General features: G+C 52.3%; 1 protein-coding gene across 4 annotated transcripts in view; it reads left to right on the top strand.

Annotated features, from left to right (window-relative positions):
• The first annotated feature begins 5,034 nt into the window (after window positions 1–5,034).
• The window catches only part of LOC122365453, a 30,299-nt gene continuing 20,235 nt past the window's right edge, over window positions 5,035–15,098 (top strand). The window contains exons 1-3 of one of the 4 annotated variants that reach the window (XM_043336649.1): window positions 5,035–5,432; window positions 13,609–13,708; window positions 14,484–14,671. In XM_043336649.1, the coding sequence (XP_043192584.1) occupies window positions 5,311–5,432; window positions 13,609–13,708; window positions 14,484–14,671 (410 nt within the window). In that variant the 5' untranslated portion in view covers window positions 5,035–5,310. Of the gene's footprint in view, window positions 5,433–12,406; window positions 12,524–13,608; window positions 13,709–14,483; window positions 14,672–15,098 lie in introns of those variants that run through there. The other 3 variants (XM_043336650.1, XM_043336651.1, XM_043336652.1) reach the window with 3 other exon arrangements.

Consider the following 15,098-nt stretch of genomic DNA (forward strand, 5'->3'; position numbering starts at 1 on the left):
ATTTCTCACTCTCATCAACAAAAAGAACTTTACAATGTACATGGGAGTTTGATCTCTTTATTTACATGCTAATCGACACCAGTCCTGTCACAACGAACCATCCAAACATCACAATTCAAACAAACGTCACAAAACACCCCTTCAAGTGTCACTTTGCTTCGCCTGCCCTCCCAATTTCATCAGCGACCTTACTTCCCCGCCTTACATCTTCTTGACCCTGCTGAGCTTTAGCCTCTTGTCGCTCCTCGATCGGGTTGCACCAGTGGCTGGGGTGTCTGCTTCTTGACTTTCGATGGACAAGCACTGTCTGTCTCACTTATCAGTTACCATGTTTCCACACTTTCCAGCGAATCGATTGAAAACCGTCGCATACATCTCTGGAAGGAGGCTCCTAAAGACGTCGTGGCTATAATTGCAAACGACTTCCGGTCAGTTCGACATCCCGGTGTACGACTATCTTCGTCACTTCTGCGTCACTTCTTGGTTGATCGCAGACCAGCAGCTGGTTCCTGTTAGCTTCCATCTTCGGCAGTTGCCTCCAAATATGGCAGATCCTCACGGTGAGGTCGATGTCTTCCTCGTCTTTCTCCATGTCGTACCTCCAGCGGTGTAGCACCATTATAGATTTGCAGGCTAGCGGAGGCACCGTACTTGTTACGCCTGGTGGCCGAGCGTGCCAAGGCGCCGGAGCTGTGTCCCAGGGAGGCCTTGGCGCTGTCATCCAGGTCCTCCATTTCAGTGGATTTCGCCACCGCGGCCACTAGCTCCTGGATGACAAGAGCACCATCCTGCTGTCACTCCTGCCGTGATGGTGCCATTCGGGCGGAGGCGTCGGCGGGGCTGAAACGTGACCAGTGACCACCATCTGAGGCCCTTAGTTCGGAGTACCGCCTCATCCTCCAGGAATTGTCGGACAGCCGACCAGTTGTAGTTGCCACCTGATAGCTGATATTGTCATTTGTGAAGAACGTATCGGTCTGGCCCTTCATAACATGCTTCTGGTGTGAGTGGCGTGCCGATGCTATGGCTAGTTTCGCTGGCCGCTCGTGCACAGGGGGCATCGCGTAATCCACGCTGGTCAATACTGACAGCACTGCGCCGCTCTTGAGCCGACGGCGCGGTCTCTGCATGCCGGTGCGAAATGACCGATCATCTTCGAAATCTTTCTTTCTGAAATGCAGCTCACACACCAACACAGCGGAATAGTCCTGATCCCACTCAGCCTGGTCACGGTGACCCATGGCGCCAACCCACTGAGCCCGTAGAGGTGTTTCGGTGAGAAAAGCGAATAGGTAGCATGTGAGACATCTCCTGTTTTAATCTTTTGTTCCTCTTGGTTTGTTGGGTTTTAGCCAGAACGGCAGCTTTTACCGCTCATTCCCCTCCTCCATTGTTGATGTACTTATACGTTAAGGCTTTGCACTGCAATTTTTTCAAAAGAAAACACCATGCAATGTGCCCTCTAAATTATCAAATTAAAAGTGAAATACCTCAATTCTTTTAGCAAATGAAAGTAACATTGGTAGCTTCGATTTTAAATGCAAACGACAAAACACAAAAATGACGATTTTTGCCATACACAACACACAAATTATCCACCCAGCAGCACGCGAGAATCCCATTTTGGCGCCGTCGCATAAAAACATTCGGCCTCTTACTGCAACTGCCAATATTCTGTTTCCAATCCAGTACCTACTACTGTTACTACAGTACTACTGTACTACTGTGCAATGGTTCTATCTCAATCTGTGATAGAACCATTGCACTATACTACCCAAGGGCCAAGGCTATATTGATATAGATACTGAATCAAAATAAATACTACCACAGTGTATATAAATATAGATACTACCATTACACAAGGTATATGGCATCAGCATCAGCATTGTGCACAACAAAATATATCATATTCAAGGCCATATATAGTATCATATTTCTTACCTTCAATCTTTTGAATGTCACTTATGCGCAGTATATGAAGAAAATAACATTCCTTTCATTTTTTGTTCGCAAGTTTAAGTGCTGCTAGCGCGAACAGGAACTCAAGGAAGAAAACGTTATTCATTGGCTTAAAATGCAGTTGCCATGGAAATTCTGAAGAGCGCTAGCAGAGCGGCCCGATGTGAATAAGCTTTTGTGAAGATATCAATCTACGTGCGATACACGCGAGTTGCACGCGAGAGTGGAAAGGTAACTGCTTTTACTAGGTATTTTATTTGATACAGCCCAAATACAGCCTATGGATGCCGCGGTTGTGCTTATGTTTTTGTGACTGCGTTGTAGAGCATTTGTCACCGTCCACCACACAATATCCTGATTCCTGTATTGGTATTGGTATCGATTACAATTTTCAAATTACTCCTACTGGTAACTGAACTGATGAGAGTGGTATAGGTAAGCTTTAAATTTGGCTAAATCATAATTGGATACTATAGGCAGATAATTATATTCCTTACTTTATATTGTCAAAAAATGTGTTTTAAACCCAGGCCGCAAAGCATTGCATTCTCAAAGATCAAGATCTGGTTGGTATGGACTGTAGGCCTTCAGCCAGTGTGTGGTGCAGTTTGGATTGCAATTGCGGATTTATCTGAGTGTTAGGGACTAGGGTACAGCTTCCAACAGTCATCATGTTCCCATGCAGACCTGCTGTGCTTTTGCATCATTGTCAAAACCAAGGGCTCCGCCACCGGGGGGGACGGGGGGGACACGTCCCACCCAACCAAAATGTTGGGTGGGATATAGTGTCTTTTGTCCCCCCCAAAAATCTGTCCAAATTTCCACTATAGTTATTCAAACGTATTACAGATTTTGTCACTCTAGAAGAAAAGGCGGCAACGGAGTTTGAAAGCAATCGCTTCCATATGAAGTAACCCTCTGCTAACCATTTTTCTTTCATAGGCTTACCCCGTGGCCGTTCCCTTTCTTCTAGAGTCTAGAAGAAAGGGAACGGCCACGGGGTAAGCCTATGAAAGAAAAATGGTTAGCAGAGGGTTACTTCATATGGAAGCGATTGCTTTCAAACTCCGTTGCCGCCTTTTCTTTCATTTTTCAAGTTGTGGGAGGTTAACAGGCCTTTGCCGTAATACGTAATGTGCAAATATGTACAGAGCTGAAAAATGGATTGGCTGTCTCCAACTGTACAATAACAGGCTCAATTGTGTCTCCCTGTCTCAAATTGTGCAGATATGACATAACATACCACATAATGCATATGTCATGAACAACATGGATTATACACATATGTACAATGGTTACATTTTTCTTTTGAACGTTTTCACCAAAATAACAGGTAACAATCGACCGCCCAAATGGTAACAGAAACATCTTGATATTTTAATGCATGAACATTACAACTTGGTGTCAATGCTAACGCCAGCGGTAAGCAGCGTGGTAGTGGCCGTGAAACGGACAAGCGTTTTTAGACGGTCGCCATAAGTGTCCGCGCCGGCGAGCGCCAGATGAAAGCGCCCATTGTTACATTTTATGGCACACAGATGCTACCATTGGGCCCCAATCCCATACTGAACGATACGTAAGCGAATGCAGATGTCTGGGCATCGCTCCGAGCGGCGAAGAGCCTCCGCCCTACCCCATCCGGGCTAACCTGTGCCCGGGCGCCCAACATTTGTTGGGTGGCCGGGCCGCCTGTGGCCCGCGTGACGGGTCGGTGGTCAGGGGGCGCCGCCTCGCGTGGGTAGAGGTGCGAGGCGGCGTGGGCGGAGGCCGACGCTATCATCTGCAGTGTAGTGATACCCTAGGTTGTGAATATCTATATTTGTGATGTATGAGTGTCAATCAGATGAAGGCATTGAAGCTAGCTGCAATAGTTTGAGAATGTTTGGGGCAGGGTAACAATTGAAGCGCTGTTCTCGTAATGGCCAACATATGGTGAATACATATCGTGGTATCGGATGATGCATGTAGAGTAGCTGATTAATTTATCTCGAGTGCAATAACTATATAGCTCTTTGCTTTTGTATAAAAGGTGACAACAACATTGTTTAAACTAAGGTGTTATGCATATCTTACCATCAACAAACGATTCAAAATAAAAATTAACTGAATTCGCAACTGAATTCGCGACAAGTAGATACATGCATGCACCTATTCATGTCTGGGCATCGCTCCGAACGGCGAAGAGCCTCCGCGCTACCCCATCCGGCCTAATCCGTGCCCGACCGCCCAACATTTGTTGGATGGCCGGGCCCCTGGCCACCCGCTATTCTTACAACCGTCTTTGATTTGCGAGACCGCCCCCCCTCCCCTAACCTGAACTCCGTGGCGGAGCCACTGGGCAAACCATTTTTTTTTACTGTATTAAAAAAAAAAAAATAATCGCGCCAGGGCTATGACGAAAAATAAGTGGCCTAAATCCGATGAGAAAACAGGATTTGGGGGTACCCTAGGTTTAGAGGACACACAGGGCGATGAGCGAAGAATTGTCCCCCGTCCCCCCCAACCAAAAGTCTGTGGCGGAGCCCTTGGTCAAAACAATATGTATAACACAAATGGGCCCAGATAGTGCCATTTATTGCATTTTTTTTTCATTGAAAAGTGTAGCTATTTTATCTAATGGGTAAAAATTTGATTCTTTCTTGGTCTGGCCTAGTGCTAATTTAGATTTTCAGTCTGGTTTGTGTAGGCTGGTGGTGGTGCAGCTATTTTGCCTAGGCTGTTGCAGGCTGCATACTGTATTGGTATTGCCATGGCTTGTACTCTGGCTTGAAACTATAGAGAAGCCAGGTATATTGATCATTGATTATAGCATAGGCAGGCAGAGGCGCCAATGCTCAAACTCAGCAATGACTTTCAATTACTTATCTTATCTAGCCTTTTCTGACATGTAGACTGTAGTTACATATAGTTAGTGTCAGCAACTCCAGGTGACAGGTGTAGCAGTGTGGAAATAAAGTCCTGTTATTGGTCCATTTATGTAACTACCACTCCAGTTTATCATTCCCATGATCTGTGATCTCATCTTTTGCATTGTGTAGGTCCTATGCACGCACAACACCTATTTTGACCGTTGCCTCCTTCCGTACTGCAGCTGGCTGCCATCTGTCGACCAGCCGGTGAACTACTGTGAAGGTCACTGGTGCCGGTGCGTCCAGCCAGAGACGGTCGGAGCGTCACGTCTGGTGGACGGACGGGCGCGCCCACCTCTGAGCACGGCCTCGGACGTCCGTGCTGGCCGCCGACCAGAGTCAGCGCAGTGGCGTGACGAGTCGCGCGGGGACAGTGAACGATTGGTCCCTGTCATTGTGAGACGAGAGCGAGACAGTGTGAAACGGAGAGTGAGACAGTGAGATGGGCGACGAGCTGCTGCTGCGCTCGCACTGCCCGGGCGGCGCCGGCTGCTTCTGCGCGGGCGCTGAGCACGTGTACGTGCGCGAGAGGACCGTGACGCCACCTCGCACCGGCCTACGCAGGTGAGTGTCCCTACCAGACTGCTGGAACGGAGGGCTGCGCTCCCTCGACCGACTGATTGCGTTACGTGAGATCCCGGAAATAACCTGACTCGACGGAGACTGCGCGACATTTACTAGCACTGACGAACACGACTTGCCGAGGGTTGTGGCCAACGAGTCAGCTTCTGGTCAATTGCTATGCAAAATGAAAATCACGGACCCGTATAAGACCCCAGTCATTGTATACAACAATGCATCGGAGAGCATTGACGAAAGACGTTATGAGCGAAAAAATGCTGCGGTATCGCGATTTCAATGCAGTGTCCCATTTATGCTTGTTTTATATGTCAACTATCTCCGTTGGGTCACAATGGGATTGCACTTTTTTCGTTTAGAGGGCTGGTTGCAGTGGCAGCTGCAGTGGCAGCTGCAGTGGGCTCAGCAGATTCCATTGCGGTCATGCGGAGCGAGTCGTCCTCGTCCCCCAATGCCCGTCTCCTGGGTGGTGTTTCACCGTTAATAGCAGCACGCTGCTATTCATTTCGCGAGCTGACGTCACACTTGTGGTAGTGTTGGAGGCTGGAGCAATGGGCTTGTTGACGTCTCCATGGAAACCCAGTTTGACACGTGTAATAGCATCGTGCTGCTATCATTGGTGCCTTGCCCAGTAGGTATATAGGGGCGTTCCAGCGCACCGGAGGCCGATTCGAGGCCTCATGGCTCATAGGACCTGCTATTACCGGCCCATGCTCCGATCAAGGTCGACTCGGGGCTGGCGTTCGGCCTGCCGGCGCCGCCCGATTCAAACATAACGACTGACGCGGGCGTGGTGACGTCACGGCCACCTGACGAGGAATGTATGTTGTATGCATGGGTTCGACGGTGATGACCCCACTCCCTAGGGATGGGCGTGGCACCAGGTGTTAACTTATTTATACGAGAGTTTCATCGTGAAGTTATTTGTGAAGTTCTATGACGAGATATTTCATTTCTCCATCGCATTTTGATATTGTCCTCCGATGATCACTGGTTATTGGTTACTCAGTTCAGATTACTGGCACTCGACCTATTCCCGAAAAGCACTTGACTCTCGAGTGGCTGTCTGAAGTGCAGACCGATACCCTCCCGCTCTGATCAATGAGCTATGTCCGGCCCTATCGGGGCGCGGCTAGGTAACCCACTCGAGCTGGGTGTGTGCTCCTGTGACCTGACGGCACACTGATAAACAGAGTCCACGGCAGAGCGCGTCATTCGGCCGCCACCGTCAGTGGCAGTCGCACTGCTGTGACCAATCGACTGGCTCGGTGTGTGAAGCGACAGACAGCCCTCGAAGAGCCAGGTGATTCTCAGGTAGGCAGCACAGGAGCGTCCCACGTGTTAGGCGGTGTGGACGAAAGAATGGCCAGTGAACAAGTCCCAGATGAACGGCTCCCGTATGGCAGTATGCCAGCTTGACAAATGCGTAGGGAAGATATTATCTAATCTTCATTCACCTTTGTCGTTACTCCTTTGTTTTACATGATACATAATAATCGTTCATGGATGTGCTGCTTCAGCATTAAGAACACTCACTCTGTCTGTTGGTAGTTACAGTATTGATGGAACTCGTTATTAGTTCTACCATATTGAGTGACTCATGTGTTACCAACAGCGCGCGGCTGGATGTTTTCGCTCCGAGCGGCGATGGTCGCTGGTGGCCAGGTCATTACACGCGGTCGCTCGGTGTGACGACCCAAACAAACAGGCACGCTGTCGGCACCGCTCGGCTCCCACCGGCCGCCGCCGGCGCCGCGGACCGCTAGATGCACTGACCCTCTACCGGCAGCGGGCAGGCTGCGTGTGATGGCGGTCCAGTGGTCCAATACTGGTCCTCTCCGATCGTCCAGCAGATGGTCCGACGGTCCACTGGTCTAGGAGCGACCAGAAGGCGCAGTTCTGGCAGACAGGCCCTCATTGGTAGGTAGTGGCGTCGGCGACTGTCCGCCCGTCCTAAATCGTCTAGCCACCTGGGGACATCTGTTTGCCTGTCGCCGAGGCCGACGGAGTCCGGGCCGGCGGAGTCCGGGCCAGCTGCTACATGGTCTGTGAGATTTGTCCGGATCTGGAATGATGGCTTCCGTGTTGATACTGTGTCGATACGTTCTGTCCCTAGTCTGTGGTCTACTATTCAGCCGTCTACCAAATTCCCGCGCTGGGCACTGCGACGGTGACTGGCGTCTGGTCTTACAACAGAGCCAACGGAAACCACGAAACAATGACTCACTGAGCGATTCAAACGGCCAGCTGGTGTGTTAACAGATAAGACCAAACGACGTCAAATCGCTGTATTGGCAGTGATAAAAATGAGATCTAGTTGTCCGGTGTACTTTGGAGTGCGAGGACTCCAGGCGTCGGAGTGGCCCTTGTGCGTTATCGGCTTGTTTCGTCACACGCACCCGCCGCCCCGCTACACTGCGGTGTCCTGATATTGTGGTTTTATTGCGGGGTAATTCACCGGCTAACGTCGCCCGGTGCCCTGTCGTTGCCTTTGGACTTTGCCAGGCTACCGAGTACCGCCGCGCATGCGGCGAATTCAACTTGCCCCGAATCCGTCGCTTGGTCAATGACTACTTCGCACGAAACGATGCGAGTTACGAGCTGGTTGAACCACATAGCTATGTTAGATCGATCCTTTGCTTCCTTAGCTGAGCGAGCAGGCTACTGAGGTGGGTCCGGGGGCACGTGCCACTCAGCGCCGCCGGGGTGGCGGCACCCTGACGCCGTACGCTCGGGTCGGGCGTGCCGGGTCACCCCTTTGTGCAGGCGTCGTCACCTGGACGGGTCGCCGTCCGATACATTCGTTCGATGTATTATGTATCGGCCGCGAGCGTGTCGTGGCTATCGACTATGCGACGGCGGGGTGAGCGCCCCGACCCGGCCCGGCACGACTCACGAGCACGAGGCGGGGCGGGGAGGGGGGAGGAGGCTCGGTCCGACCGGGTCCGTCAGTGTATGTGCCGCCAGGGGTGATGTCACGGGCGGCCGGTCCCGTCCCGTGAGGTGAAACACGTGGTTTAGGAACGGCGTCATTGGCGAACACTGTTCACCATTGTCATAGTGAAACGTCATTGGGCTGCTCTCGGATGCAAGCAATTGGCAATGCGCTGCTGGTAAGAATTGGCAAGGTTAGGTAGTGTGGGCGCTAAATTTCCCCAGACAGTTCACAGGTATTTCCTCCTCACCAAAGCTTGCTCTCGGACCCCGTATAGCGGCCGTTCAGTTGTATGCAACGCCGCATTCCCTGCCGACTATGTTGCACTGGCATTCGCGACGTGGGCGAACCAGCATGGCCGCAGCATTGCTGACGAGCACCGATGACGTCACTGCGGCCTGTGGCAGTGTTGTATCGTGTGCAGCGCGATACATTGTGAGTGACCACTGTTTTGTGTCGAGCTGTTCCGTGTCCGGTGTAGTGTAATACGGGGTAAACCAGACGCCTGCCTCCGGATGTAAGAACATATGGAGGTGAATCCCATGTCAGAGTCGATAGAGAGAAATGTAGATAAATGGGGTGTTCTAGAGACGGACTAAGAATATCATTGGGTCAGGCAACAGGGGTGCGAAGGTCCACTCCCTACCGTCGATTCGACAGTCTGAGAGATTGGGGCGAATGCTGAGAGCCAGGCAGACAGGGCGGGTTGAGAGAGTGGTAGACAGCGATAGATAGCGGAATCTGAAGGGACAGGGTGTGCCGTTTGAGTGGAGAGACGTGTCGAACTGGTGAAGTGAAGTGGATAGATGGGGTGACTTGGCCGGCACTCGGCAGTGTGGAGTAGAGTGGAGAGGGGTGGGGTGGTGGGGGGGGGGGGGGGCAGGTGAAGTGTTGAACAGTTGGCAGCTGTGTGTCGGCAGCAGTGCTGAGTGCTGACAAGAGGCCGTGTTTGCCAACTTTTGATCCGCTTCACCTGTATCTAGTCTTGTGATTCCGCTTGAGATATAGCTGATTAGATGCTGCTGATTTCTGCCGTTGTTGGATATGCCAGGCACCCTCGGCTGAGGATTCTCGCTGGTTCCGTCAGTAATGATGACTCACAAAGTGCTACCATCCAGTGCACTGTTCAGCAGCTCGCTGCTCTCACGCTGCGACCTATGAGTGTTTTCATTGTTTACAGTCGGCAGTATTTCACGGATGACGAGGCTGCTATGGCTGCTTGCGTTGAAAGGCCGGCCTTGTGCCTGTGCCAGCAGTGTGAGTCATTAACCTTGACCGTGCCATTACCGAGCGCGTACTGGAGCGGCGCATTGCCTGGCACCGGCGGCGGTTTACGGCGGGCACTGCGGCTCCACACCGAGCAGTCGAGCCGTCACGGTCTGAAGGGGAGCCAGGTCACGACGCAGTACGCTAACGCGGCTCGGTACGCTCTCCACCCCTAGCGCACTGCACGTGCTAATGAAAGGGAGTAAGTGGCATTACTCTGCTACCTACTGGCCGTATAGAGTCCCCCGCCTGCCGTGGACGGGCGTCGTCGCCCGGTGTTTGCAGTACGAGTCGCGCTGTTGGAGATAGCGCTCCGTTGCGTGCGGTCGGCCGTGGGGTTACGGTGGCTGCTGGTTTATGCGGCCCGGTGCCATGAGCTGGCCGGCGTGCCGCGCTCAGTGGACCGCGGCTCATGCGCCGCAGATTGCAGGGAGTGCCCGGCGGCGGGACCGGCCGACGACGCGGCGTCTTTCCTGGCCAGGAGGCCGGCCGCGCGGCGTCCGCCCCCGCCCCCGCCCCCGCCCCCGCCCAGGAGGCCGGACGCGGTCTCCGGCAGCCGGCGTGGCCTTGGCGGCGCGGGCCGGGCTGCCGTCTGCTCTGCAGCTCCCTCCCTCTCTGCCTGCCTACCCTCGTGGCCGGCAGGACGCCGGTACGGCCGCCCGCGTGGCGCTGCGGTGTTGGTGTTACGTGTATGACCAGTTTGGAATGAAGGGTTCCAACTTCCACGAGCTACAAACCCCGAACCAAAATGGAGTGAGCGTCACGAGCTGAGAGGATGCTGAGCATAGGCCGTCATCGGACCCGTCACCGCGTGTGGGACGGGGACCTTGCCCTCTCCACTGCTCTCCTCGACTGATGCGATGTTTACACCGTGCAAACACCGTGATTTTCAGAAGCATATCCCCGCGACTCGCTGCTGCTTGGAGCGTGTCTTGGCGTGATGATGCATCGCTAGACGGTCGTGGAATGCCTCACACCACTCGGCACGGTTCGTCGGAAGGTCATCTCAGGCTCAAAAGAAACGATATATACCATTCGAAAGCTGACGGTGAGCTGAATCCAAAAAGGTAATTTTTATCAAAATCGATCGATGGCCTTTTTTGAAAATTGCGTTTTTGTAAAAACTTAATTATCTTTTATTCAACGGGCTGTCCCGGACATTCTTGAAAACATAAACATGTATTTTTGAGTTCCAGTGAAAGCTGAACGCCAAAAGAACAATATTTAGCGAAGCAATATTTCCAAACATTAATATGCGTCTCCCACAGCCGACAATAAGGCGCAATGACACAGCTCAGTGTCACGATGGACCAAAGTCAGCCACACAGAACCGTGAAATGGCCCTTATCGACTCGCAGACCCGGCGCTCTCGGCCCGCCTGACCGGCCACGGAAAGAACGTTCGGCTCTCTTTCTACTAAACAAATGTCAAATTTGTCAGTTTAACTGTCCACATCGCTGTTAAAGTTATTCAGGATACCTGTGAAGAAAATTCATTGCTCTGTCATCTTCACATCATGCATTAATTTGCATTTGTTCATGTCTACTTTGCTCAATTGAACTTGGTATCATGCCCATATAAGGAAAATTGGCCGCGCTGAAATGTCAGAGGTTGCACCGGCCTCAGCTCGGGTGGAGTGGGGGTAGCGCCCGGCGGGGCAGGGTAACCTTTGACCGGTCGCACGGCCGAGCAGCTGTCACCAGTACAGCCTCTGACAATGAAACCCCGCTCACTTCCTCTGCGCGGGCACTGATCGCAGCTGATGGAACAAAACATGTATAAAAAATGTAAATTAAAGCATGTTGTAAATCAAGCAGAACAATGAATTTTCTTCCAAGGTATCCTGAATAACTTTAATAGCGATGTGGACAGTTAAAGTGACAAATATGACATTTGTTTATTAGAACGAGAGCCGAACGTTCTTTTCGTGGCCGGTCAGGCGGGCCTAGAGCGCCGGGTCTGCGAGTCGATAAGGGTCATTTCACGCTTCTGTGTGGCTGACTTTGGTCCATCGTGACACTGAGATGTGTGATTGCGCCTTATTTTCGGCTGTGGGAGACGCATATTAATGTTTGGAAATATTGCTTCGCTAAATATTGTTCTTTTGGCGTTCAGCTTTCACTGGAACTCAATAATACATGTTTATGTTTTCAAGAATGTCCGGGACAGCCCGTTGAATAAAAGGTTAAGTTTTTACAAAAACGCAATTTTCAAAAAAGGTCATCGATCGATTTTGATAAAAATTACATTTTTGGATTCAGGTCTCCGTCAGCTTTCGAATGGTATATACCGTTTCTTTTGAGCCTGAGATGACCTTCCGACGAACCGTGTCGGGGCAGTCGTGAGTGTGACAGTGTCTGGCGGCGAGTGTCCGGCGTGGAGGTGGTTCAGATCCGATACCGGGGGCTGTCTCACCCGATTGGACCCAGGTGTCGGCCGTTACCGGCGCTGGGCCGCTGCCAGTATCCCTCCAACTCACCGGTCTGTCCGTAGAGCGCCCCTCTGGCCGAGTGCCACGTTTCGTCAGACTCCCGTGACTGGCTCCCCTGTGCCGTCGGGCTGATGTCACGTGGTTTGCTGACCGCGCCCCTCCCTCCCCTCCCTCGTAGGGGAGCGGGCACCCCTGCCTGCGCGGCGCGCCGCTCGTAAGGCTGCTTGTTTCCGTGGCCAGGGTGACGAGTGGGCCGGCTACTCGCCCCGGTCCGGTCCGGCTCCAGTCGATGACGGCAGCCAGCGCGGTCGGTCCGCTGCCTGCCGTCTTTACCGCCGTCCTGCCGTGTGTCTGTGCCCTGTGGTGTAGTGGTTGTGGAACCAGATACCAGCGACTGTGAGCCGAGGGACGTGCGATCCTCCCCGCTCGTATAACCAGCCAGGGGTAAGTGTGTGATGCCTGCCGTGCTGTATTACCTGGCACCTGGCTGATCCTGTTAGCCGCCGCGGTTTCAGGCCATCGATCGGTCTTTGTTAGGTCCGGCGACCGGCTTTGTCCGTCCGCCAGCTTAGCTGACTGCCGGTGTGGCCAGGCGGTCTGTTTCAGTGTCAGTGTCGACGCCGTCACCCTGTGTCAGTCTGGAGGTACGCGACACAGGTGCTGCTATTGGCGCTACGAGCCCCTGTCAGCCGGCTGACGCCCCCAAACAAACAGCGAGGCTGCGGCCCGGTGCCAGAGTACGCAGCCCAGACGTTTTTGTCTGTGTTCTTATCCAGCCTTTTCACGTAATGGACTTCCCGGCTCTCTGCTGGTCTTGGACTGGGAATAGGGTCAGTTCTTACTGGGCATTGGCAATTGATTTGCCACTAAACTAGCTTGGCTTGTATTCCGCTTCCGTGAAATGAGGTTAGTGCGCTGACAACGAAAATTAGATAATTAGGTTATTAATTGGGCAATATTTTACAGCTGTTGTGATGTTAGTGACAGTCGGCGGTCACCATGCCCCCTTACTGAGCTGCTTACCCTGAAACCTAGCTGCCCAGTACGAACACCCGTCACAGTCGAGGTACCCTGAACCCTAGCGCTGCCCTTGGGTATTCCGACACTGAGTCCCTGTCCCGAGTTCTGAGCACTGCTCACTCGAGGTGCTCACCTCGACAGTGTACCCTGGCCAAGGATTAACCCGTCCCCGAGAGGCAGCCAAATGAGACACCGAGCTCACCTTGAGCTGGAATACTGATAATCCCCGTTACTGACCAGTGACCATCGACGACCGACGACCGACGGCGGATCCCGACGGCTGACAATTTTCTAATGATAATCACCTTCCCCTCCTCTTCGCTGCTGGCTTCTTGGCATATGCGTGTCGCTTCGCTGCGCTAACCTTCACCAGTGTAGTATTGGTCTCGTCTAACGTCTTGTAGTATCGCCTCGTCTAACGTCTTGTAGTATCGCCTCGTCTAACGTCCTGTATGTACTATGTAGTATCGCCTCGTCTAACGTCTTTTCTCTCGGTCGGTGTGTTTCAGCTCCAGGTCGCGGCGGTCGGCTAACAGAGCGCGCGCTGTAGAGACGGTCACAATCAGTAAAACCAATACTCAGTCAGCTACTATATCGACAACGTCCACGGTATGAAGCACGCCATCAGGCTATTAGAATTTATAGATTCATGTAAAATGGGGGAGAGAGGGGGTGCTTTTGCATTTGCTTTCACTATTTTTAAATATAGTTATTCGTCCGATTGCATCCACCGTCGTGGTGTTACTCTTGCCTTTACCAACCATGATATAGACTATGCTCAGCTCTTGTATATCAGATTAATCTCAAGTGGGAGTGGAACACATTTATCAGTTTCTGAGTATCAGTCATCGATACAGTTTTCTCGGTGAATTACCATTGTTCGTTGTCATCGCACAGACAGTGTCACTTTGCGCTTTGCTCTTCTGTCGGACAATAGGTTCTTGTTCCCAAGACTTATCAGCACTCTATGGGAACGCCGTCTTTTTGACATTGGACTTTGATGTGCCAATGATTTCATAAAAGTCATGTTAAAGTTATTCGTTGATGAATTCCGTTGTGATCGTGAATCAAGACGGTCTATTTTGCCCAGCAGTAGGCTACTTATTTGCTATAACTCTTACACATATTGCAGTTCACTCAACGCAAAATGCATACTTTCATCCCAGAGTAGTTCAATATACTGTATTATTACTGTAGCGCTACATTGACTCTTTCGCTGGTAGAAGTAAACTTCTCTCCGCTTTTTCAATGCTGCTCTCTTGTATCTAGTCCTGGCTCTGTATTACTATTTGAGTAGCTACTGCCGGGTCGGTCGCTGCCTCGGGACGCGCACTACTGTCTCCTGAGTCCTGACCGGCCGCTCGCGTGACTGGCGCGTCCACAGGCGTCCGTGGAGATCACATCGATGGTGACGCGGCGCTCAACGCGGGCGGGGTCGGCCCAGCCGGCCGCCCCCGCCGCCGCGGAGCGCCGCTCGGGCCGGCTACGCTCCGACTCGACGGCCAGCTCCGAGCGGCGCGCCAGCGCCGAGTACCTGGCCTACAGCAGCGACGACGAGTTCGAGGAGTTCATGTACGGCGCCAGAGCACGGAGAGCACGCCGCCGCGACTGGGGGACTGGGGTCGGGATGACCGTGACGTGGGCGGGGCCGGTGCCTGCCGTCTCTGCCTGCCACCAGCGAAATAATGTCTTGCTGCGTTGATGCGGGAGTTTTTTTTTTTTAATCCGGGGTAATTCATTCATTCATTGCGCAGTGGAAGGGGGGGCGGATTTCGCCCACCCCTCCTGTTTTTCGCCAATAACTCGCGCCGCAAGCATAATATCAATGTGAAATTTCGGCTACCTGTCCAGAATTGAATTGCGGATCTTCTCATGCAAGAAGTAAGAAAATCGGTTCACAACTTTTCTAGTAATAGCGGTGTAAAGTCAAACATCCTGCCGCCGCGGCGGCGCGGCGGCCGGCGCTAGCCGTTACGCGCCGCCTGAATTGTAGACTGTG

Source organism: Amphibalanus amphitrite, unplaced genomic scaffold, assembly GCF_019059575.1.
Source record: "Amphibalanus amphitrite isolate SeventyFive unplaced genomic scaffold, NRLGWU_Aamphi_draft 000740F_arrow, whole genome shotgun sequence".
Classification (NCBI taxonomy): domain Eukaryota; kingdom Metazoa; phylum Arthropoda; class Thecostraca; order Balanomorpha; family Balanidae; genus Amphibalanus; species Amphibalanus amphitrite.